The 26,216-nt window shown below is 43.1% G+C and overlaps 1 protein-coding gene across 1 annotated transcript in view; it reads right to left on the bottom strand.

Moving 5' to 3' along the window:
- Positions 1 to 26,216, bottom strand: part of LOC149454796 (zinc finger FYVE domain-containing protein 26-like) — a gene marked incomplete at both ends in the record, with an annotated part of 198,750 nt that overhangs the window by 142,869 nt on the left and 29,665 nt on the right. Inside the window, 2 exons of the mRNA XM_089687070.1 lie at positions 435 to 568; positions 10,348 to 10,858. Coding sequence (XP_089543196.1) covers positions 435 to 568; positions 10,348 to 10,858 — 645 coding nt within the window. The remainder of the gene's footprint in view (positions 1 to 434; positions 569 to 10,347; positions 10,859 to 26,216) is intronic.

The raw sequence follows: 26,216 nt of genomic DNA, 5'->3' as shown, positions 1-26,216 counted from the left end.
CTTTCGTCAGTCATTGGACTATATGGCGGGCGGGAGGCAGTTAATTGTGTTTATGTTGATTTGAATTAAAAGGTTATTTGTTTTGCCAGGCTCTGTCTTGATGTCAGTTGAGAAGGCTAAGAGGTTTTACCATGTTCCATCAGTGTACTGATAATGAGCCCTGGTGTATTCTCCTTGGGGGGTGGAGGAGGAATCAATGCCATGCTGCTCCTGTAAGCAGAATTTACTAACCTGATGAATTTTGATAAAATAAGGATATTCTGGTATTCCTGAATCCATTTTGGAGTTACCCAGACCTCATGATCTTTACAGGGAATGGCTTTGCGAAAAGATGTTATAGCACTGTTTGCTTGGAATTCTACTACTAACAATTATCTGATTTTGTGCAACAAATAAAATATAAGATAGCAATTATGTTACAAATATAAACTGACCAGTATTTGCTCCAAAAAGTGTTTGCCAGTGGAGAGGCAGTAGAAAAAGACCTTCATCCATAAACTTGACCGCGGAGTTTCACAAAAGAAAGCAATGATCGCTTTCTCAGCATCTGTGAGCTCATGAGAAGAGACTATACAAAAAGTAGAGGAAAAAACATAGTCATATACATTTCACAGTACCATCAAGTACAGTAAATTATTAAATCAAGCAGTTAATTTTATTTTTTTTTACCTAATGCAGTGAATTATTACATGACACAGATAGGCAGTAGACTGACATGGAATTACTCAGAAATCAAGGCCACCATGAGAAATCTTGGGGCCCTATACAGCCCAAGTTCCTAAAGCGATATTAAAAAGCAGTTTTTTTAAAATAAACATGTCATACCTACCTGCTCTGTGCAGTGGTTTTGCACAGAGCAGCGTCCATCTTCTTCTTGGGTCCTCTCCAACTTACTATGGGGTACCCGAGCGGGATTGCTCCTGAGCTGCTGCTCCGCATGTCTACACACACACACACACACACACACACACGTGGCGCCTCACCTCCTCTCCTCACTGGCTCTGAATGACAGCAGTGGGAGCCAATGACTCCACCTGCTGTCTCAGCCAATAGGGAGAAGGAGTCCATGGATTGCTGAGGCTCTCCTGCATGTCGCTGGATCATGATGCCCTCAGGTAAGTATTGTGGGGGCTGCTGCACACAGAAGGTTTTTACCTTCACGCACAGAATGTATGATGGAAAAAAAATCTTGAGCCTCTACAACCACTTTAAACTGCTAAACAGCATTCGGGTCAGTGAGAGAGTGGAGTATTAGGAGGAGGTGGTGGGTGCCGTAGAGGGGTGAAGGAAGCAGTGGGGACACAATATACAATTGTTTGGGAGGAGCAGAGGGATATAGTGAATGGATTTTGGGAACGGAGGAGAGGAAAATGAGAAGGAGGAGTGGAAGAGGTATTTTGGGAGGTGCCCGGGAGGGTGGATAGGAGTGCTGGGAGGCTTGGTTGTCGATAGTCCAGCCGGAAGAGGCGTATCTTGTTGATATGTCTTCTGGTGGCTGGAGTTTAGGAGAGAAGGGGGAGGGGATCAGGTGTGGATGGACGGTTTCCAGGGGCGCTTGAGTGGTGAAAGTCTGGGGTGCAGAGGAGTCTCTCGTTGTGGTGGCTTTCAACAAGGGTTCAAGTCTTTAGGTCAAGTTGAGCCAGGGGTTGGTATGAGTGGAGGTGCTGAAGGCCCAGCATCTGGAGGTGGAGTGTGCTAGGTGTTGGTAGGCGCAGTAGGGCCCGGCGTCAGTGGGTGCTGTGGGCCAGTGCATGTGGATGCTGCGGGCCAGAGACTGAGGGTGCTAAGGGGCCGGGCGTCAGTGGGTGCAGGAGGCAGCGCGGCAGGCTCGCCTCCGCCGGATTGGACGGGGCTCGGGGCTTTGCGGAGGCAGGGGCACAGCTATGTGATACACAGTGGGGAGCAGGGAAGCAGATCTGGTAGTGGTGGTTTGCCCTCTTGGTGCCGGTGGTTGCCGCTTCTCCTCTCACTGTGGCAGCTGTAGGTAGGGGAGGCGGTGGTGGTAGCTCCCCTTCTCACTGGTGCGGACGGCGGGTAGTAGCGAGGCTTAGAGGCAGCGGTAGGCCGCAGGGGACAGGGTGCCCAGTACTCCTCCTGGGCGATGGCAGGACCTCGGGAGCGGCTGACGAGGGTACCGACAGGGGCAGTAGCCCCTCAGGAGCGGAGATATCCCCAGAGGTTAAGAGAAGAAGAAGGGTGAAGAAAGTAACATGGGAGACACGAGTGCACATGCCTTCCAGTCCTGATGTTTGGGTCAGCAGGAGTAGATGAGAGCAGTAGTAGGGAGATGAATAGCAATGAGGGGGAGATGTACAAGTTTTGGGGTGGAGCAGAGAGGTAAAGAAATGAGACGACATCATGGAGCTGGTGGATGTTAGAGACCTTGTGCTCCTCCACCCTCCATTTGAGGATGACCCACAGATGCTCAGTAGGCTTTAGGTCTGGAGACATGCTTGGCCAGTCCATCACCTTTACCCTCAGCTTCTTTAGCAAGGCAGTGGTCGTCTTGGAGGTGTGTTTGGGTCGTTATGTTGGAAAACTGCCCTGTGGCCCAGTCTCCGAAGAGAGTGGATCATGCTCTGCTTCAGTATGTCACAGACAATGTTGGCATTCATGGTTCCCTCAATGAACTGTAGCTTCCCAGTGCCAGCAGCACTCATGCAGCCCCAGACCACAACACTCCCACCACCATGCTTGAATGTAGGAAAGACACTTGTCTTTGTACTCCGCACCTGGTTGCAGCCACACACGTTTGACACCATCTGAACCAAATAAGTTTATCTTGGTCTCATCAGACCAGAGGACATGGTTTCAGTTATTCAAGTCCTTAGTCTGCTTGTCTTCAGCAAACTGTTTGTGCGGGCTTTCTTGTGCTTTCTTCTGGGATGACAGCCATGCAGACCAATTTGATGCAGTGTAGGCATATGGTCTAAGCACTGACAGGCTGATCCCCCCCCCCACCTCCTCAAACTCTGCAGCAATGCTGGCAGTGCTCATACATCTTTTTCCCAAAAACAACCTCTGGATATGATGCTGAGCATGTCCACTCAACCTCTTTGGTCGACCATGGCAAGGCCTGTTCTGAGTGGAACCTGTCCTGTTAAGCCGCTGTATGGTCTTGCCACTGTGCTTCAGCTCAGTTCCAGGTTCTTGGCAAATCTTCTTATAGCCTAGGCAATCTTTATGTAGAGCAACAATTCTTTTTTCAGATCCTCAGAGTTCCTTGCCATGAGGTGCCATGTTGAACTTCCAGTGACCAGTATGAGAAAGAGCGATAATACCAAATTTAACACACCTGTTCCCCATTCACACCTGAGACCTTGTAACACTAACGAGTCACATGACATTGGGGAGGGAAAATGGCTAATTGGGCCCAATTTGGACATTTTCAATTAGTGGTTTACTCACTTTTGTTGCCAGGGGAGTTATTTTGAGGGGACAGCAAATTTACACTGTTATACAAGCTGTACAGTCACTACTTGACATTGCAGCAAAGTGTATTTTCTTCAGCGTTGTCACATGAAGACATAATAAAATATTTACAAAAACTGGAGGGGTGTGCTCACTTTTGTGAGATACTGTATATAGGTGGATATCTTCAGGCCTTAATTACTCATACTCCCTCATATTTGAGGGATTCTGCTCAAGTTATTCTTTTGAAAGTCTACAATGAAAAGATACTATTTTAGTGACTGCTGATAGAACATCTCTCTTATATTATTTTACACCATCATGGTCTTGAGGCAGTTGAGTGTTTAAGGAGAGGTGAGGGACTTTTGCTTATCCAGAATATACATTTTGCTTCAGCTGTTAACAGTTGCTATGGGACATAACATTACTTTTGGTTCGGAGATCCCTATTACCTACAGACAAGAGGCATTGTGATGTGCGCCAAATGTGCAGCAATTATGGCCAATTTTGTTTTATGGCCAAGTGGGAGGAGGATGTCGTCATCTACAGGGATTGTAGACCCGAGCTAGTTGTTTGGCAGAGGTGTTTAGATGATGAGGTCCTCCTCCTGGGGAATAAAAAGACAGGATTCCTTAACCACTTGACCTCCAGAGGATTTACCCCCCTTAATGACCAGGCCTCTTTTTGCTACTCGGCACTGCACTACTTCAACTGATAATTGCGCGGTCATGCAATGCTGCACCCAAACGAAATTTACGTCCTTTTTTTCACACAAATAGAGCTTTCTTTCGGTGGTATTTGATCACCTGTGCGCTTTTTATTTTTCACGCTATAGACAAAAAAAGGCCAAAAATTTTGAAGAAAAACGATATTTTTTACTTTCAGCTATAAAAAATATATAGTAAACTCAAAGTTAGTTATAAATTTAGGCAAAAATGTATTCTGCTACGTTTTTGGTAAAAAAAATCCCAATAAGTGTATATTGATTGCTTTGTGTGAAAGTTATAGCGTCTACAAACTATGGTATAGATACTGCAATGTACGCCATTTTTTTGCTATACAGCACTGTGCTAGTGCTAACGGACAATTACGCGGTCATGCAAAACAGTACATAAATGAAATTTACATCCTTTTTTTTCCCACAAATTGAGCTTTCTTTTGGTGGTATTTGATCACCTGTGCAGTTTTCATTTTTTGCGCTATTAAAAAAAAAAAAAAAAAAAAAAAGGCTGACAATTTTGAGGAAAAAAAAAATAATATTTTGGACTTTTTGCTATAAAACATGTCCAGTAAAAAAAATTAAAAAATCAAATTTAGTCATAAATTTCTGCCAAAATGCATTCTGCGACATGTCTTTGCTAAAAAAAAAAAAACCCAATGCGTGTAAATTAATTGGTTTACGTGAAAGTTATAGAGTTTACAAATGGCGGGAAAGATAATGGGATTTTTAGTTTTTTTTTTTATACCAATAATGGCGGCGATCAGCAACTTATGGCGGGACTGCGGCGGACATTCTCACATTGTGGGGTACTGACTTGGGGTCACTGACATCCCCAGTGACACCAATACAGTGATCAGTGCAAAAGAAAAAAAAAAAAAAAAAAAACACAACACTGACACTGTACTAATGGCACTGGGGAGGAAGGGGTTAAGTTTATTTTTCAGGGAAAGGGTTAACTGCGAGGGGAGTGTTTTACTAGGGGGCGGGGCTGTGTACTGCAGGGAACACCTCTGATCGGGAGAGAGAAACTCTTCTGCCCCAATCAGCGTGTCCTGGAGCTGTCAGGGAACTGACAGAAAGCACAGCTACTGCAGCTGTGCTCTCTGTCTGCGATTGCCGCCAATCGCCGGGACATAGCCGTAATGACCGGCTGTGACCCGGCGACTGAAATCCACAGCTGTGATCGGCGGGACAGGTAGGGCGGCGGTGCACCTCGCGCGCCCCCCCTACCTGTTCTAAACCGTGGTTTTGCCCAGCCGTGCCGCCCTGCCGCCGTATTTCTACAGTGGCTGGGCGGCATGTGGTTAATATGAGTACATGCGACATCCTAATACTGTATAAATGAATTGGGTATTGCACTACAGCATGAGGCTAGTCAACATGAGGTCTATTTTCTAGACTTAAAAATTTAAGTTAGGGACAGCTCTGTTGTGGCTACCACCTACTTCAAGGATATGGATCGAAACCATTTTTTTGGGCAGGGCAGTTGCCATCATCCCTCAAGGTGCAGATACTTTCCAAATTGTTAGTTCATTAGGATTAGACGCAATTGTTCTCTTCAGAAGGACTATTATAAACAAGCATCCCTTCTAAAAGTTATATTTAGATAGAAGGGATAGGATTGTGCTGAATTGGACAAAACTAATTGAGGAGGTTGGACTAAAAGACGTGGGAATAGATTCTTTCGGATTCTCTTTTGTTATCACATATTCCAATCAACATTATGACATTAAAAGGATATTTCAGGACATCCAACTGCCATGGAGAGGTCCCTCCTGGCCCTCTACCACTTGAGCCTACTAAGATATGCTGAATTATTGCTGCCGTGTCAGTCCATGACTGGCTTTCAATGTTTTAATTTTGCCATCTTTGCTTACATGTAAGCCTATTCTCATTACAAATGTCATTGCTAGCCCCTGTGTGGGCAAATTATTACTTGTTAAAGCCAAAATAAACATTATTGAAATAGAAAAGATATTTCAGAAACACCGGAAAGTTTCAAATAACAATAGAAGTAGAACATTAGGACCTCGAATTCCAGAACATCCCTCAGTTGTTTATCGAGTAAAGGAACACATTGAAGACACATCAGATCTCAATGGGTAAATATATCATGCTGGATATCTATACGGATATGGATTGGGTAATGCATTAGGAACGCAAGGATACCCCATTGATGGCAATGAAAACTATCAACCTAGAGAGGACTGAATTCAAAGACACCCTGAAAATAAGTGAAAAAATGATGCAGCAGGCTAGTCCATTCTGCTGAAATTTCATTGCATCAACTCAAAATGGTTTGTTCGTATGGCCCCCACATGCTTGTATGCATGCCTGACGTCAGGGCATGCTCCTAATGAGAAGATAGATGATGTCCTTGGGTATTTCCTCCAAAGATTTGGATCAGGGCATCACTGAGCTCCTGGACACTTGGAGGTACAATCTGGTGGCGGCAGGATATACCGAAACATAATATCCTAGAGGTGGATTGGATAGGATTTAGATCAGGAGAGCGTGGGGGCCATTCAACGGTATCAATTCCTTCATCCTCCAGGAACTGCCTGCATACTCGCCACACGAGGCAGGACATTGTCATGCACCAGTAGGACCCAGGACCCACTGCACCAGCGTAAACTCTGACAATGGGTCCAAGGATTTCATCCTGATACCTAAAAGGCAGTCAGGGTGCCATTGTCTAGCCTGCAGGAGGTCTGTGTGTCCCTCCACGGATATGCCTCCCCAGACCATCACTGACCCATCAAAACGGTCATGCTTACAGGCAGCATAACGTTCTCCAAAGCTTCTCCAGACTCTTTCACACCTGTCAATTGTGCTCAGGGTGAACCTGCTCATCTATGAAAAGTACAGGACGCCAGTGGTGGACCTGCCAATTCTGGTGTTCATTGGCAAATGCCAATTGAGCGCTAAGGTGCCGGGTAGTGAGCACAGGGTCCACTAGAGGACTCGGGCCCTCATGAAGTCTGTTTCTGATTGTTTGGTCAGGGACATTCACACCAGTGGCCTGCTGGAGGTCATTTTGTAGGGCTCTGGCAGTGCTTATGCTGTTCCTCCTTGCATAAAGGAGCAGATGCCGGTCCTGCTGATGGGTTAAAGACCTTCAAAGGCTCTGTCTAGCACTCCAAGAGTAACTCCCTGTCTCCTGGAATCTCCTCCATGCTCTTGAGACTGTGCTGGGAGACAAAGCTAACCTTCTGGCAATGGCACGTATTGATGTGCCATCCTGGAGGAGTTGGACTGCCTGTGCAACCTCTGTAGGGTCTAGGTATCACCTCATGCTAATAGTAGTGACACTGACCCTAGCCAAATGCAAAATTAGTGAAAAAAAAGTCAGAAAAGATGGGAGTAGGGAAAAACCGTCAGTGTTATCCACCTGTAAAACCATTCCTGTTTTGGGGGGTCATCTCATTGTTGCCCATCTAGTGAACCTGTTAATTTCATTAACACCAAATCAGCTGAAACTGATTACCAACCCCTCTGCTACTTAACTGACCAGATCAATATCTATGCTATACTCCGATTAAAAAAAGTGTTCCTTTAATTTTTTTTTTTTTTTAGCAGTGTAGATCAACCTAAGAGACCCACTTTTTTTCCCAAGACATTACAGGTTATTTGCCCTGCCAAAAATATGGAGTGTGCAAATTAAAATCAGATGAAAGAAAGCCATTTCTCTCGCTTCCAAATCGAATACTACCTCTAGATTCTATGACATGAAATCATTTATTACCTGCACAACTATCAATGTAGTTTATTTAATCCAACGTCCCTGCGGTCTGCAGTATGTGGCTGCACAGTAAGAGCTTTGAAAACTTGATTAAAATGAGCATATAGCCAATATCAGGTGGGGGTTCCCTGGCCATAGTGTCTCAAAACATTGCGCATTTTGTCATGGGAAAGACGGAGAGGGTACCTCTTTTTCAGCCATAGACGCATTTACTTCCAGTTGGAGGAGTAGTTCTATCCGGCGAGAAATCTCTAGGGTAGACACTCACTGGATTTATACCCTTAAAACAGTTACCTCTTTTGGATTGAACAGTGAATGAGTTCTAAATGGTTTTATTAATGATAGTTAATTTCTGGTTATTTTTAGCTTCTTGCATGCAGAAATGTATTGCAATTTTAGCTGTGCATTTTATTTCTGTTAAGATTGTTTATCACGATTACTTTCATTGTTATAGTTTTATTCTATTTTGTTTATATATCCACATGATGGTGCTGCATATATTGCTGGCTTTTTTTGCTTTTTCACTTTGTGGTTTTATTACCGCTTTAATTGAACAAATAAACAAAAATATAATATATTGCATATAAAACCAAAATATACTATCCATGCTCAGACTACACAAATTTAATAATCTTTATGGTGCAGTGTTTCTAGGAAAGTTCTTTAACCACCTCCCGCGATATAGTTCAATGACGGGCGCAAGGTGGTTCTCTCGTTCTGAGAGGACGTCATATGACGTCCTCCCATTCTCACCGTGCATGCGCGGCTCAGGTTATCGGCATTTCTCTCCTCTCGAGCTGTCACGTTGACAGCTCGAGAGGAGAGGAGACATGTACACTGATCATCAGGGCACTGATGATCAGTGTAGCCCCAGCAGTGCCAGCTGTCAGTGTCGATCAGTGCCACGTGCCCATCAGTGCCGCATACCAGTGCACATCAATGCCACATATCAGTGCCCATCTGAGCTGCCTTTCAGTGTCATCCATCAATGCCAATCAGTGCAACCTATCAGTGCCAGTCAGTGCCACCTATCAGTGTCATATCTGTGCCCATCAGTGATGCCTATCAATGCCCATCAGTGCCACCTACCAGTGCCTCCTCATCAGTGCAGCCTATCAGTGCCCATCACTGCAGCCTCATTAGTGCACATCAGTGAAGGAGAAAAATCACTTATTTACAAAATGTTATAACAAAAACTAAGAACATTTTTTTTTTTCAAAATTCAGTGATTTTTGGTTTAAGAAAAAATAAAAAAAACCCAGAGGTGATTAAATACCACCAAAAGAAAGCTCTGTCACAAAAAAAATTATAAAAATTTCATATGGGTACAGTGTTGCATGACCACGCAATTGTCATTCAAAGTGCGACAGCGCTAAAAGCTGGAAATTGACCTGGGCAGTAAGGGGGTAGAAGTGCCCTGTAGGCTAGTGGTTAATGAAAGAATATTGCACTTACATTAATACAAAAGGAAGTGTTCATTGAACATTCAACAAAATGGCCACAGTGTCCAGCCTAATGACTTCACAGGTCCCTACGCATTTAGTCACAGATGGACTTCATCAGGGACATGACAAATTATCATTCCCACACTATAGTCAACAAGTTGGATGTCTAATGCACTCCAACTCCCTGAAGTTGACAAACACTGATCAGGAAACACCATGCGTTCCACTTTCGGAAAGTGGAAGACACTGTGCACCAAACCCCGGATAGAAGACCAATTGATGGTCCAATCATGTTCCAGCAACCAATCTATCACACCTCATCACTACAGGAGCAGTGATAGCAGCAGAGAGGACGACAGAGCTGGGAGGAGGTGTGGGCTGTGTGCTCCACCCCCCAAGCTCCTTTACCTGAAAAACAGACACTAAGGAAATATGTGAATACTTTATAGATCGAGGACGTTTTTCTGATTATCGGTTACTTGTATTTATTTGCACTAAAGTGCATGAGCACTGAATTTCATGAATTGATCAATGTTTTATATGAAGATTTGGATGTTTGAGTAATATTAGGTTGTGATTTTTTTCAGCACAATGATGTCACTTAGTGATTAGTGATAAGTGATTGTGATTGTGTATAGGGAGGCACAGCAATACACATATTGGGATAATGTCATACAAATAACTGTAAAACACATACAAAAAATAATAAATCTGTTTCCATTAAAGTACCTTTTTCAAGGTTCTCATTTGTGCCTGTGCTGTCCATCACAGTCAGTGTGCCATTTCACTCTTCACTGGTCTACCAATTATGTGCTTGGACAAACTAATTTTGCACTCCAACCCATAGGTAATAAACACTGACCTAAAGCAATGTATCTCTATTGATGCACAATTTATTTACCTGTTGCTGTGTGTGTGTGTGATTCGGATATCACAGAATTATTCAACAATTATAAATATCCAAGATCGATCCCCCCTAACGTCTAGGAAAAAAAATACCTGATTGTGCAAAAAGTAAAATTACAAACCTTTTCCTGAAGATATCTGCGCAGCAACATATGTCTTTGTTTTCTCATTGATGACATTGCCGTACAGATTAACCAAACCAGCATTCTGTTTCCTGAGTATAGATGCCTGAACTTGCTCCTCTGAAATATATCCTTTAACCCAGGAGGCTCTAAAGAGTTTAGTACATAAATGCTTGAGCTCACTTTCTTGGAGATCCAAATCAAACCACATGATGCTTAAGATCTTGTAGATCAGGTTCACAGTTTGAGAAAATGGTGCCTCAGTCTGGTGATGTTTCTGAAGGGATGTCAACGAGTCTAAAATGAAGTCCACAGTAATATTTTGGAGATGAGAATTATATTCAAATTTCATGGAATGACTGTCATCCACTAGAAGAAACCCAAGGAGTGCTTGTACAAGTTCGGTGTTTTGAGCCAGATTCTCATGGAGAGACGATACTGTGTGAGTGGAGATTTCTCTTCTGCATGCCTTTGGATTATTCAGACTATGTAAAAATAATTCACAGAGTTCCTAAAATAAAAGAGAAACTAGTTTATAAAGAAAATTTCTTATCTTTCTATACCAATAACCTCTTAAAATATTTTTTGGGAATGTAACTGGTAGTTGAACCAGTAGCAATGAAATTCAGGAAGGGGTTGTAAACCTCTGACACAAAAAATTCAAAAGGAGCATATCCTTTGTGTATACTTACCAAAGCACTTAGTGTGGTTTCTGCCTGCTGCCTAGTTCCTCTATTTGCATGAGTCACTGCTTAAAGGTTTCCCTGACTCCAAGCAATCATGGGTGACAAGGGGGAGGGCCTCCAGTACATCACCTGTAATAGACAGCCTCAGCTTTGCAGGTTTTCCTATGTGCTGGGTAGTGGGTGTGTCCTTTCTCTTCACTCACGTCTCAGGTTATACTTATCATGCAGTGTTTTCCAGTTCCCCACCTTCTACCTGTTGAAGCTCAGACAAGCTGTGCAAATTTGGGACTTTGAACTGATATAGAGGAGAGAGGGCTCCAGATAAAAAAAAAAAAGGTGCAACCTATGTGGGAGGATTCGTTTAATCTCTGTGCATCACCTTGTCACTTCACTTCAATTTAAGCTGTGGTCAAAAAAGGTTGTTCACAGGAAACTGGGTCATCAAGTATCTTTTTGGCATTGCTCACAGTGTAGCTGCCATTTATCAGCACAGTGGGTGAACAAACCAGAGTTTAAGTAATTAGGAAATGGCTGGCCCATTAATAAAAATGTTGTTAAAGGGTATATTTATAAAGCAGTGATTAGGATTGTCACCAAACTTTCACTGCAGGCGAAGATAGATAAAATGTGTGCATGTACACAAATGCTAGACGTTTAAGAAAACGGAGGAACTAGAACTTCTGCTACATAAAAAGGAGGAATTTGACTTTATGGGAATATCAAAAAATGACAGCTTACATGACTGCCTTTCGACTGTCCAGGGGTACTCCTTGTATCAGAGGCATGAGGTAGATGGAGGGGAAGAGGTCTGTTTTCATTTGAGGAGCGATTTAACAGCGAATATAAGGAATAACGTTGCTAATGGGGTTGGTGAGCAGATGGGAGTCTGTGTGGCTGGTGCTTCAGGCTCCATGCACACTGGGTGTTTTGATAACGCTGGTAACCTTACCTGTGTAAAGTCACGTTAAAAACATGAGTTTTTCAGTTTTTTTGCGGTTTTGCATTAGCGTTTAGAGGTGTTTGCATTTTTTAGATTTTTTTTTTTACCAAAACAAAAACTTTTTTTGGTCAAAAAAAGTCCAAAAAAAACAACACCGGTTTGCAGAGTTTTATCTCGTTCAGCATTCAAGCGTTTTTTTACAGCTAAAAAAAAAAAAAAAAAACTCTAGAAACCCACTAGTCCTGGGGTTTTTTTTCCAGCCAAAAAACATTGATTACAGTCTGTGTGCGCAAGGACACAGGATAACATGCTGGGGCGTTTACTAGCTGTAGAAAAAAAAACATCAAAAGCCAAAAACGGGGGCGTGGCCTGAGGGACATGGTGTGAAGACGTCTGAACGTTGAGCTCCGGCCACCCAGGACAGAATTAACCTTGCAGCAGCAGTTCCCAGCTCTCCTGCCTCCCCCATAACATGCCTCCCAAGCGCCGCACCTCCTCCCACCCACCCGGAGGTGGCGGATCGTGGAACAGCGGGCTACAAACATTCTTTACTGCGCATCAAGCTGGCTCCGGGACCGCGGCCAAGATGGCGCCCGACCACGAGGCAGCCCTGCATTCCTCCCCTACGAACAGTGGCGGCTCCCCTGCACCATCATTCTCCTCGCAGGTACAGTGCCCTAGCCCCTCGTTTCCCCCCCCCCCCCAGATCGGTTACTGGGTCATCCCCTCTGGCGGAGCTGGATGTCACTGAGGGTGAGTGAGATATTAGGGAGCATATCAGAGCTCTCCCAACTAAGGCCGATATACAGCAGTTGATTACGGCTTTGGAACTCTCACACAAGCAGGCCATGGAGGGGCTCAGGGAAGACACAGTGGCACTGGGACATAAAGTTGAGGCAATGGAGACCGCTCATGAAGACGTTTTGTAGACAGTTACTACTATACAAGAGACGGTTCTCCATCATGAAGATATGTTTAATACTTTACTGGACCAGCTTGATGATCAAGAAAAACAGGGACAGGAGACAGCATATTCACATGCTCAGATCTCCTTCCTACTACTCAAGGCCTGTTTCGCCAGATTTTGGGGGATTCTGCTCCTGACGCAATTGAATTGGATAGGGTTCATAGAGCCCTTCTGCCTGTCCCTCAAGATGCTGACAACCCACGGGACATCATTTGTAAATTACATATTCTGTGAAAGAGGCGATTATGAAAGTGGCTCGCCCCTCCCCACATATTGATTTTGATGGGGCTACTATTGCAATATTCCCAGATTTACCCAGGCAGACCCTGACTAAATGGAGAATTTAATATAGCTACCAATCCAAATATGCTCCCTCTCATATATTGTACTTATGGCTAGTAAACTGACCACTCTGTCTTCACCTATAATGTCCATGGGTTGTGTTCTCCCCAGAAAAGGGGTCGGCTTTGGCAGGAATTGCGGCATCTGTCCCCAGATGTGGTTTTCTTACAGGAGAAGTACTTCACTGCCAAATCGACCCCGTATATGCCCCTTGGGGTTTTTGATCAGTGGTATCATGGTGTTTCTCCTGTGGCCAAGGCAAGGGAGACTCGATTGCTATCTGCAAATCCTGTCCATTTCTTCTTTTATCTCAATTGATTGACCCTGAAGGTCGTTTTATATTTTTGAAGGGTTCTTTGTATGGTCACACATACAGTGGGGCAAAAAAAGTATTTAGTCAGCGACCAATTGTGCAAGTTCTCCCACTTAAAAAGATGAGAGAGGCCTGTAATTGGCATCATAGGTAGACATCAACTATGAGAGACAAAATCCAGACAATCACATTGGCTGATTTGGAAAGAATTTATTTGCAAATTATGGTGGAAAATAAGTATTTGGTCAATATCAAAAGTTCATCTCAATACTTCGTTATATATCCTTTGTTGGCAATGACAGAGGTCAAACGTTTCCTGTAAGTCTTCACAAGGTTGGCACACACTGTTGCTGGTATGTGGGCCCATTCCTCCATGCAGATCTCCTCTAGAGCAGTGATGTTTTGGGGCTGTCGCTGGGCAACACTGACTTTCAACTCTCTCCAAAGGTTTTCTATGGGGTTGAGATCTGGAGACTGGCTAGGCCACTCCAGGACCTTGAAATGCTTCTTACGAAGCCACTCCGTTGCCCAGGCGGTATGTTTGGGATCATTGTCATGGTGGAAGACCCAGCCACGTTTCATCTTCAATGCCCTTGCTGATGGAAGGAGGTTTGCACTAAAAATCTCACGATACATGGCCCCATTCATTCTGTCCTGTACATGGATCAGTCGTCCTGGTCCCTTCCAGTAGGTATGGTGTTCTTTGGATGCAACTCAGCATTCTCTCTCCTCCAAACACGACGAGTTGTGTTTCCACCAAACAGTTCTATTTTGGTTTCATCTCACCATATGACATTCTCCCAATCCTCTTCTGGATCATCCAAATGCTCTCTAGCAAACTTCAGATGGGTCCGGACTTGTACTGGCTTAAACAGGGGGACACGTCTGGCACTGCAGGATCTGAGTCCCTGGCGGCGTAGTGTGTTACTGATGGTAGCCTTTGTTACATTGGTCCCAGCTCTCTGCAGGTCATTCAGTAGGCCCCCCGTGTGGTCCTGGGATTTTTTCTCACCGTTCTTGTGATCATTTTGACCCCACGGGGTGAGATCTTGCGTGAAGCCCCAGATCGAGGGAGATTATCAGTGGTCTTGTATGTCTTCCATTTTCTAATTATTGCTCCCACAGTTGATTTGTGCACACCAAGCTGCTTGCCTATTGCAGATTCAGTCTTTTCAGCCTGGTGCAGGTCTACAATTTCTGGTGTCCTTCGACAGCACTCTGGTCTTCACCATAGTGGAGTTTGGAGTGTGACTGTTTGAGGTTGTGGACAGGTGTCTTTTATACTTATTTTCCACCATAATTTGCAAATAAATTCTTTCTAAATCAGCCAATGTGATTGTCTGGATTTTTTTTCTCATTTTGTCTCTCATAGTTGAGGTCTACCTATGATGCCAATTACATGCCTCTCTCATCTTTTTAAGTGGGAGAACTTGCACAATTGGTGGCTGACTAAATACTTTTTTGCCCCACTGTACTTTTGTTACACTTTATGCTCCAAATGTCTGCACTGTTGATTTTTTGTCAGTCACCCTGAAGAAACTGAAGGATTTTAAAGAGGGTATGGTGATTTTAAGGTTTCTCTGAACCCTTTCCTGGATGCATCTTCTGGCAGAGCTTCTCTATCTTTTCGGGCGCTGAGACGTTAGGCGACTTTTGCGGGAACTTCACCTGGTGGACAGCTGGAGGGTAATGCATCCCCGGGATAAAGATCATAGTTATTATTCTAAGACACATGATTCTTACTCCAGTTTAGATCTTCTCTTCATTGATCAGTTTTATTTGCGTAATGCGCTTAAATCCTCTATTGGCTCTATTACCATATCTGATCACTCTCCTGTGGTGCTCTCTGTCTGCCCTCTGGCTGCCTACCGGACTGAAATGGTGTGGCGACTTAATGAGAATTTGTTGGATGATCCGATGGTGGTTGAGCTAATCTCCCGTTCCTTACAATACTATTTTGAGATTAATTCTGCTGGTGACGCATCCATGCAGGCGGTCTGGGAGGGTCATAAGGCAGTGATTAGGGGGGGAATAGATCGCCCATGGTTCTAGGCTTAAGAAAGAGAAGATGGAGATTGGGGAGTTGCTGGACAAGATTCATGCTCTGGAAACTAAACAAAACCAATATTTTGACTCCTCAGATGCCCAAGCTTTAGATACTTTAAGTGTTACTCTCTCTCAATGTTTGGACCATAAAGCTTTAGATAAAATTTGATTTTATGCTCACCGTTTCTATGAGCACGGAAACAAATGTGACCGCCTTTTAGCTAGGTAATTAAAAAGAGTCAGTCCTTACGCCAGGTTTATAGTCTGGTGACGTGTGAGGGTCGTGTGGAAGATTCCCACTCAATTGCAGATTTGTTTCAGCAGTTCTATGCTTCTCTATATGATCTCCCTGGTACACCTCTCAGTGTGGACCCTGGAGCTCGGCTTTATTCCATACGCATCTAAAAGATTCCCCTCTCCCTACATTGCCTTCTACGATTGTTGAAGAACTTGAACGGCTGATCAAGCTGGAGGAATTGTCGAAGGTGGTTGCCCCCCATCCCTTGGGCAAAAGCCCGGGACTGGATGGCTTCTCTAATCAATATTATAAAAATGTATCTCACTTCTTGCTGGCCCCTTGTGTACCTACCTTAATTCAATTACCTTGGCCAATTCCTTGCCCCCGGAAGCGCTTTTGGCTCACATCACTATTCTGCCTAAGCCCGGAAAGGACCCTCAACACTGTGCCAATTATAGGCCCATTTCTTTATTGAATTCTGATACTAAGCTATTGGCCAAGATCCTTGCTGTGCGCTTGCAGGATCCTGTTACAGGTCTAGTCCACCTGGATCAGACTGTGTTTATATTGGGCCGGGAGGCCCGGGATAACACTATTCGGGCTCTGCATATCTTGCATTGGGCTCAGTATGGCCCAGATCAAACACCTAGTGCAGTGTTGTCCATGGACGCTGAGAAAGCGTTTGATTGGGTGGACTGGACCTATATGACGGAGGTTTTGCAGGGCCTTGGTCTGGGGGAACGCATGATGGGTTGGATTTTAGCCTTAGATAATTCTCCCAGTGCCCGTGTGAAGGTGAATGGAGTGCTATCTGCCTGTTTTGATATACATAATGGAACTAGGCAAGGTTGCCCTCTGTCCCCTTTATTATTCGGTTTAGTTTTGGAACCTTTTCTGCGGAAAGTTTGTTCCCACCCAGACATTGCGGGGATTCATGTAGGATCTACGGAGCATAAGTTATCGGTCTATGCGGATGACCTTGTCTTCGATCTGTCGAGACCCCTCCTTTCTGTACCAGTTCTGGCAGAGCTTCAACAGTTCTGTATTATCTCTAATTTTAAAATTAACTATAATAAATCAGTTCTTTTCCCGATCCATATCCCCACCCCCCCACCCCCTTTAGCCAAGTCATTACAACAAGCCTTTTCCTTTGTATGGTGGACAGACTCTGTTATATCTGGGGACCCAGATATCTTATGACACTCAGCTCTTATACGACCTTAACTATGGTAAATTATTGACTACTATCTCGCATGACTTGCAACAATGGTGTATTCCTCCCTTGAGTTGGTTTGGTCGGGTAAATGTTCTGAAAATGACGATTTTGCCACAATATTGTACTTTTGTATACCATACCCATTTCATTACTCCAATCCTTTTTCAAACGGTTTCGCAGAGCGTTTTTGACTTTTATTTGGTATGATAAACATCCTAGACTGGCATATGAAATTTTGCTAAGACACAAACTGGAGGGTGGGGTGGGCCTTCCGATGTGGCCCCGTATTACAAGGCTATGGATTTGGTACACATTCTTAACTGGCAGCACGATACACTGACGAAACAATGGGTTGCCTTAGAGAAGTCAATGGCAGGTAGAAATCTGGCAGGTGTCCCGTGGGTTCCAAAGATTTGTAGAGGCCTTTCCGACTTGTCCTCTCCCCTGACACGTACTACCCTGACAGTTTGGGACAGAATGAATGGGACTGGGTTGTATGCTCCTGAGACTTCTCCGCTGGCCCCATTGGGAGGCTACCCATGGTTTTCCCCTGGGGAGGATATTAGATTTTTCAGTTCATGGGGTGCTGATGGGGATTTTTCCTGCGCCAAGCTTGCTCCTGAAGGTGTCCTTTTATCCCTCCCTCTGTTGCTCTCTAAATCTGAAACCTTCCCCTTTGCCACATGGCAACACCACCAACTGAATGCCTTTTTTTTAGGTCTTTACTCCCTAGACTTCGCTCTAGACTGACCCTTACAGCGAATGAACGTATGTGTACCGCGCTTCCTGATTCTAGACATTTATTATCCCAAAATGTATAAACTGATGTTGAGTGAGTATTCCATATCAACTCCATATTTTGTGAAGGAATGGGAGAAAGAACTTGGCCTTGATTTTTCCCCTAAGCAGATACATAGGATTTTTAAAAATGGTACACTCCTCCATCAGCTCCTGTATTCAGGAATCCTCTTATAAAATGTCTTACTCTATGGTATCGGACCCAGTCCTGCTTGGCCCAAAATTTTCCCCCAGCTAACCCCCTCTGTTGGAGAGGTTGTGGTCATCTTGGTACCTTCCTCCACCTCTGGTGGACTTGCCCTAAAATTGCGCCCTTTTGGGCTGCAATTTTCCGATGGATACAGAAATTGTCATTGGGCCCTCTGGAGCAATTCCCCCTCTGTTTACTCTTTCATGTGACTTCAACCTCTATGAAGGCCTACAGGCGTAGTGTTATACCCCACCTTCTGAATGTGGCCAGATCTTTGGTCCTGAGGTTGTGGAAACGGTCTGAATGCCCTACAGTATCAGATTGGAAATGGGAAGTACATAAAATAAATAGATGCCAAGCATTGGGTCCACCTGGTTAGAGGTCAGGGGGAGAAATTTAAAGATATTTGGCAAGGATGGATGTTTTACTCCTCTGCAAATACCAGATGCATGACCCTTTTTTGGGTAGCTTCTCTGTTAAGTGCTCGTAATTTGAGCCGGTATGTGCAAATGGGTTTTTCCCTACTGCTATTTGGCCCTTATTACTTCTACAAACTACTTTACTGGGTGTTTCTGGAAGTCTAGTGCTGTGCTATGCTTTTCTTCCCTTCTTTCTCCCTCCCCCCCTTTTTCTTTTCCTTTTCTCTTATTTCTTTTGTTTGAATTACTGAAATTCTAAGTGTTATGGTTATTCCGTTTATGCACAACTATGGTCAAGATGTCTGTTTACCTCTGTTGTCATATGGGGGTTTCCTTTGTATTTATTACTTCGTCAGGTTAAAATATATCTTCTGACTTACCGTTTTGTTTATTTTACTTCATGTCATCGGCAAATGTTAATAAAGATTGATAAAAAAAAAAAAAAGCCAAAATCAGCAGCTGTAAATGAGTCCAGTGTGCATGAGGTCTCAAAGTGATGAAATGAAAGTAACTAAAAAGGCAAATGGCTTATTTTAGTTTTGGATAGAGTAGGGAGGGATTAGAACACCTGTCAGTTTTTATTGCTATGTCCCCATTAAGAAAATTTACCCTACTTGTCCTGTTTACCATTTTCATCGAAAGTAAAAAAAAAAAAGTCACACATTTTTTGTTGACATTAGAACAGCAAAAGAGGGGAAATAATCTGATGACGACACTAGTTCTAGAGACCCAGGTGAAACCACGGGATTCCCTCACTTAGGAGGGTTTTCCTTTCCCTTCCCCTTTTTGCTGTGGGCCAGGAAGTGAAGGTAAATCTCCCCTATGGGACACAGATGGCAAACCTGAGGGGGTTATAACCCTTCCCTAATAAAATGAAGGAAAAAAAAAAAGTTTTGTAAACTTAATATGGCTGTATGCTATAGGAGTCCTAACATTAATAGCCAAGTTCACCTTTTGAGCATTCAACACCCATATTTACGGTGTAACATCTAACATATACCAGCTCATGGCCTGCTCATCCCCTCAACCCTTCCACTGTGAAAGAAGGCAGGGGATTTTCTCTCCATACCCGACGTCTCATTTTAGAGAATGCACAGATGTGTGGGATTCTGCCAAATAATTTACAGCAATGTGGAGTCCCATCTATCACCACGTAGTTCTCAATGAACTGTGAGAGCACTGATAAGTGTCCTTGTAGTTCATTCACAAGCCCTGCAGCCTTCGCCTGTACAGTCTTATGGGCAAAATAAAAAGAAAAAAATAGTGAAGCGCTTATATCACAAATAAAATTAAAGTGCATTCAAAAAATATAAATTTCATATTCTCTTGTGACAAATCTATATAGTACACACTAATGTCTCCCTCTAATGGGAGAAAAAAATAGTGCAACCAAATGTATTTATATAGTATATCAATTATCCACATGAAGTAGTGCCTAATTCACACACACTTTATATACATCATAAGTGAAAAAAGAAAAATGTCCATGCATGTGACTTTTTTTGAAAAACACACGTGATCTCCACTTCTAGGTGCAAATTAAATCCTCCAAATGGCAGAAATGCCTGCTCACCTCCCCTCCTTGACCCACACAGGGCCCCAAAGCAGTTTCCACCTCAGTGGTATATCTCCTCTGGCAAACTCCTTACTCCTTCTCCTCTCTTAATTCTCCACTCCAGACTCCTAGAAAAACACAGAACTTTTCATAGTGTAGTGTATTTATTTAGAAAGGGTAAAACACCATAAATATTACACTCACGTTACTCTCTTGGTTAACAGGCTTTTTTACCACAACCTATGGGTAAATCAGCATGCACTGGGGAATCCAATATGGCCACGGCGTCCGGACGTGCGTCACCAGAAATGACGAACCGACGCGTTGCGTCACGTGCGCCCTGACTTCATTGATATACAAAAAAAGTGAATAAATTAGTGAATAAAAAATTATATAGTATATCAATGAAGTCAGGGTGCACGTGACGCAACGCGTCGGTTCGTCATTTCTGGTGACGCACGTCCGGACGCCGTGGCCATATTGGATTCCCCAGTGCATGCGGATTTACCCATAGGTTGTGGTAAAAAAGCCTGTTAACCAAGAGAGTAATGTGAGTGTAATATTTATGGTGTTTTACCCTTTCTAAATAAATATACTACACTATGAAAAGTTCTATGTTTTTCTATGAATCTGGAGTGGAGAATTAAGAGAGGAGAAGGAGTAAGGAGTTTGCCAGAGGAGATATACCACTGAGGTGGAAACTGCTTTGGGGCCCTGTGTGGGTCAAGGAGGGGAGGTGAGCAGGCATTGCTGCCATTTGGAGGATTTAATTTGCACCTAGAAGTGGAGATCACGTGTGTTTTTCAAAAAAAGTCACATGCATGGACATTTTTCTTTTTTCACTTATGATGTATATAAAGTGTGTGTGAATTAGGCACTACTTCATGTGGATAATTGATATACTATATAATTTTTTATTCACTAATTCACTTTTTTTGTATATTGGAATTTCTAATTATATGCACGGTATAATAGGCTTCTTCACAGTGTGTGTTGAACCACTAAAGCATAAATACATTTGGTTGCACTATTTTTTTCTCCCATTAGAGGGAGACAGTGTGTACTATATAGATTTGTCACAAGAGAATATGAAATTTATATTTGAATGCACTTTAATTTTATTTATTTATTTATGTGATATAAGCGCTTCACAATTTTTTTCTTTTTGTTTGGACTTGTTGGTGTAAGTTGAGTGACAGCAGCTGTATAATAATAATCATTCCATTGAGTGCAGGAGGATTTTTTACATTTTACTTATGGGCAAAATGTTTTAGAAACCTGACATTACATCCACATCCTACTGATCGCGGGTACAATACTTTGAAGACTCCTTGGGGGGGGGGGGGGGGAATAAATAAATGTACATTTTCTGCAAATATGGGGCAGATGGAACTGCGCACTCAATGAAGGTTCATTTCTTGAATGTAATGCAAGACAAATTTCAAGAGACAAAACAGTCGAAGGCCTAAATAATGCTCTGCTGGACCTACTTATTTACAAATATCACAAATGATTGCGGAAGGGATAATTTAGGTAACAGTGATCACAGAGTAATTGTATATCCCATAAATTATAGGAAATGCACACAATGGTAATACCAGAACACTAAATTTTAAAAACGAGCCAACTTTAATAGCCTGCGCTCCATATTACATGACACTAATTGGGATCAAATTCTTGCAACAAAAACCCCAAAGAAAAGTGGGAGGAGTGCTTTAAAGGCCATATTAAAACATGGTGTACCAAAAATTAAATATTGTGAAACTCTGCACTCTGAAATTAAATCAAACCTTAAATAAAATTAAAAGTGGTAGGGAGACTGCACTCACTTATACCTAAATACAGGAGTAATGAATATGATGAAAAACCGGTATTGTGCTTCCATTTCTAGTTTTGAACCTAAAAAACACACTTGTACGCTGAAATATGTCACAGTAAACAATACAAAAGGCAGTAAAATAAATATGAAAACATGTGAAAAGAAAATTCAATAAGCATATGTCCAGTGAAATACTCCAGACAAAGTGCAAAGCCACCAACAGAAAAGAGCCTCTTACTAGATATACATGATCTGTACCAATGTGTTCACAGGATAGAGATTGCCAGCTTGGCTTGAATCACAACCCAGACCGCAATCAACTCAATGAACTGAGGGCAGCAGGATACATGAGGAGAGAAAAAAAAAAAACCGACCAGATAATGTAGCACTGTATAAAACCACTGCATTTGTCCAGTACAGAGGGTTCTCACCAGACAAGAAATTAAACAAGCTCAAAATGTTTGCCATCAAGCGCAGTTGACATAATGAGGTCAACAGCTTAGGCTCCAAGCCATCTGGAGTATGCGGTCTAGTCCTGGTCACCAATACTCAGGAAGGATGTCCTTGAACCACAGACAGTCCAGAGAAGGACAACTAAACTCATAAGGGGGGGGGGGGTGGACCTCATGAGGAAGGAATATGATAACTGTATATAAAATTTTTGAAAGGTGCTAAGCAGTGGAAGAAAAAAAACGTTTAATTCCCAAGTCTCAAAAAAAAAAAAAAAAAAAAAAAAAAAAAAAAAAAAGGGGAAGAGGGAGGAAGGAGGGGGAGGAAGAGGAGGAGGAGGAGGAGAAGAAAGAGGAGGAGAAGGAGAAGGAGGAGAAGGAGAAGGAGAAGGAGAAGGAGAAGGAAGAGGAGGAGGAGGAGGAGGAGGAGGAAGAGGAGGAGGAGGAGGAGAACAGATATACAGCCACACACCCACACAATGATGTTTCAATGGGAATTGGTTCAACCTTAAAAAAAAAAAAAAAGAAGTACAGCCAAAAGCTCTGTTGGCTGTACTTCTATGGATCACAAGTGCAGTTCATTCCGCACTCGTGTTACCCATTTTCAGTTGACAGCAGGCTGAAGCCACTCAGCAGGCCCAGACTGGGGAAAGATCCCGACTCTTGTTATCCCCCCTAAAAAGGGACCACAACCCAAACAGCAGAGCTATGTAAAGGTTTTACAGGACCCAAGCCTGGCATCCTGTACAATACAAAAAACACACCCTTTGTGGACTTCCCCCCCCCCCCCCCACCTACTATGTGGACTGTGGTATGGATGTGAATTATATCCACAATTATGTTGGATAAATTACATTTTTCTTCAAACATGCTTTTGCAGATATCTAGCACTGTTTGAATATGCTTCCCTACAAATTCTGTCTACAATATCTTATGCTTTTACTGACCTGTATACTAACCCTTTGTGCTTTCACTTGATTGTCCTTTAACAGTCTTTGGCTGATTTGTTAGAATAAAGTGATGAGGGGGTAGAGTTTCAGACGATCTTCAAACTCTCTTAGGTATGAGGGCACCCCTTCATTGGGCAAAATAGTTTTGGGGAAGACTTTCTATTTGCAGAAGTGAGAGGTTTGATTAAGACTGAGGTGGCAGGATCAACTACAGAACAGACCAATATTTCCACTGAGTAGATTTTGGCAAAGGTTTTGGAGGGAGCGAAAATTAATTCTGGAGTGACCCAGACAGCATAAATGAATTTCCTAAGATTACCATATTGCACATGAACTGTATTTTGAGTTTTTAGCTTTATTAGGAACACAAATACACTATATTGTCAAAAGTATTGAGACACCCCTCCAAATCATTGGATTCAGGTGTTCCATCCATGGCCACAGGTGTATAAAATCAAGCACCTTGGCATGAAGACTGCTTCTACAGACATTTGTGAAAGAATGGGTCACTCTCAGGAGCTCAGCTAATTCAAGCGTGGTACTGTGATAGGTTGCCACCTGTGCAATAAAGTCCATCTGTGAAATTTCCTTGCTACTAAATATTCCACGGTCAAGGGTTAGTGGTAGAATAAGAAAGGTGGAAGCAACTGGGAACAACAGCAACTTAACCACAAAGTGGTAGGCCACGTAAAATGACAGAGTGGGGTCAGTGCATGCCGAAGCACACTGTGTGCAGAAGTCACCAGCTGTCTGCAGAGTCAATAGCTAAAGACCTCCAAACTTCGTGTGGCCTTCAGATTAGCACAACAGTACGTAGAGTGCTTCATGGAATGGGTTTCCATGGCCAAGCAGCTGCATCCAAGCCTTACATCACCAAGTGCAATGTAAAGCATCGGATGCAGTGGTGTAAAGCATGTCGCCACTGGACTCCAGAGCAGTGCAGACTGTGGGAACCGTTTGGGGATGTCCTCTTCCGGATTCAACATGACAGAGCACCAGTGCACAAAGCAAGGTCCATAAAGACATAGATGAGCAAGTCTGGGGTGGAGGAACTTGAATGACCTGCACAGAGTCCTGACCTCAACCCAATAGAACACCTTTGGAATGAATTAGAGCGGAGACTGTGAGCCAGGCCTTCTCATCTGACATTAGTGCCTGACCTCACAAATGTGCTTCTGGAAGAATGGTCAGATTCCCATATACACACTCCTAAACCTTGTGGACAGCCTTCCCAGAAGAGCTGAAGCCGTTATAGCTGCAAAAGGTGGGCCAACGCAATATTGAACTCTACAGACTAAGATACCATTAAAGTTCATGTGCGTGTAAAAGCAGGCATCCCAATACTTTTGGCAATATAGTGTATATACAGAATTGTTTTAACATGCTTTAAGGAATTTTTGTATTTTTTTTTTTTGGTCCAGAGACTGCCAGCCCTGATTAAGAGATGGTGTTGAGCTCCTGAAACGTGCTGACTGTTGCAAAATAAAATCTTTTTAAAAAGGGCTGTACAAACTAGTGTGGCACGTCCATTTTTTCAACACTTTTCTACTCAAAAGGGCCTGGCAAGACAGAGGAGAATCAAGTGTGACAATGCCAAGGCTTTTGCATACAGCAGAAAGGAATATAAATAAGGAAGAGCAAAGGAGTGAAAAATATTTGTTAGCTTCCTCTAACACCACCTTCGGGTCACTTGTTACCCTCAATGTCTGCATCTTCTAGAACAGACATTTCAGGTGTCCGGCTCATGTAACGACAGTGGGGTTGGAGAAGGAGCCTTGTGTTTTTAAGCTCTGAACAGTAACTGCTGTATTAAAATTGTTACTGGTCTGAGAACCTGTGACAGATAAATAGTTAAAGAAAAGTATGCCTTAGTCAGGTAAGCCACTTTTTGGGTGCCTGAGATACAGCTAGAATCAGATGCAGAGACCAGTATATAAATAAGGTCCTGCAAGGGAACCACGGAGTTTGGCGTTTCACCATCCAGCTTTTGCTATGGTTCCCTTTTGCTTGGTTTCTGCCATTGCCATCTGTGAGTGCATTCTTCTGTGGGGTATTCATGGAGTAGGGTACAGAAACAGAAGCAAGAATGTCAATGAAGGAGTATGCAGTAACGCTGGTTTCAACGGTCCTGTATCAAAGTACTTGTAGCAAAAGGAAAAGAGGAAGCGCCTGCATACTAAAAAAAAGGTCTTTAGTTGGAAGTGGGAGGTAAACTGTGTGACCTTGGTGTGATGTAATACCACAATTTTAGCTCGAAGTTTTAAAAAACATTGTGAATTTCAGCATTTCCAGTTTCCTGAGTGTAAAAGTATAAACGCAATCATATTCTTCATAAACAAAGACAGTGTAAAGCATGTAATGGAGGGAATATATCCCATACTTGCTGTGGGGCTACATTAAAGTTCCAATAAATGGCTGACCCAGTCCATGTCACTGTTCCCTATACACAGTCCAGGCTTCGCTCATCACAGTGGGCATACCCCTTAAAGGGTCTTCAAAGTTTGGGTTCCATAGGGATGGACCATGACCATGGATCTGTGTTGCACCCTGTTGATAACTACATGCATTGCACCAAATACCTAGGCCTTACCACCCAAGCAGGATTCGGTGTCCAAAGCAACACTACCCACAACTCTCCCAAGTACCACAAGGTTTTTCCAAGGTTGTGCCAATCTGGACTGGAAGAAAGTGAACAGTTGACTGAAGAATTCAAAGTAAAATAATAAACAAGTTAAGCGAAGTGATTTCTCTGTAAGGGAGAACAGCTCCATACCCTTAGCATACAAAACTGAGGACTTGGCAACAAAACTGAGGACACAAAGCATACTGCTTTGGCAGCGTCCATTCTCCTGAAGGTACCAGCCTATAACCCAGGGTCTTTGAATTTCAAGCCTGTGTCCTGTATTGTAAAAATAAGGTATGAGATTTTAAAATGTTGACC

Source organism: Staurois parvus, unplaced genomic scaffold, assembly GCF_062004578.1.
Source record: "Staurois parvus isolate SC_StPar_1 unplaced genomic scaffold, SC_StPar_1.0 ptg000416l, whole genome shotgun sequence".
NCBI classification, from domain to species: domain Eukaryota; kingdom Metazoa; phylum Chordata; class Amphibia; order Anura; family Ranidae; genus Staurois; species Staurois parvus.
Note: the sequence above shows the minus strand (reverse complement) of the source record. Positions and strands in the feature narration are given on the sequence as shown.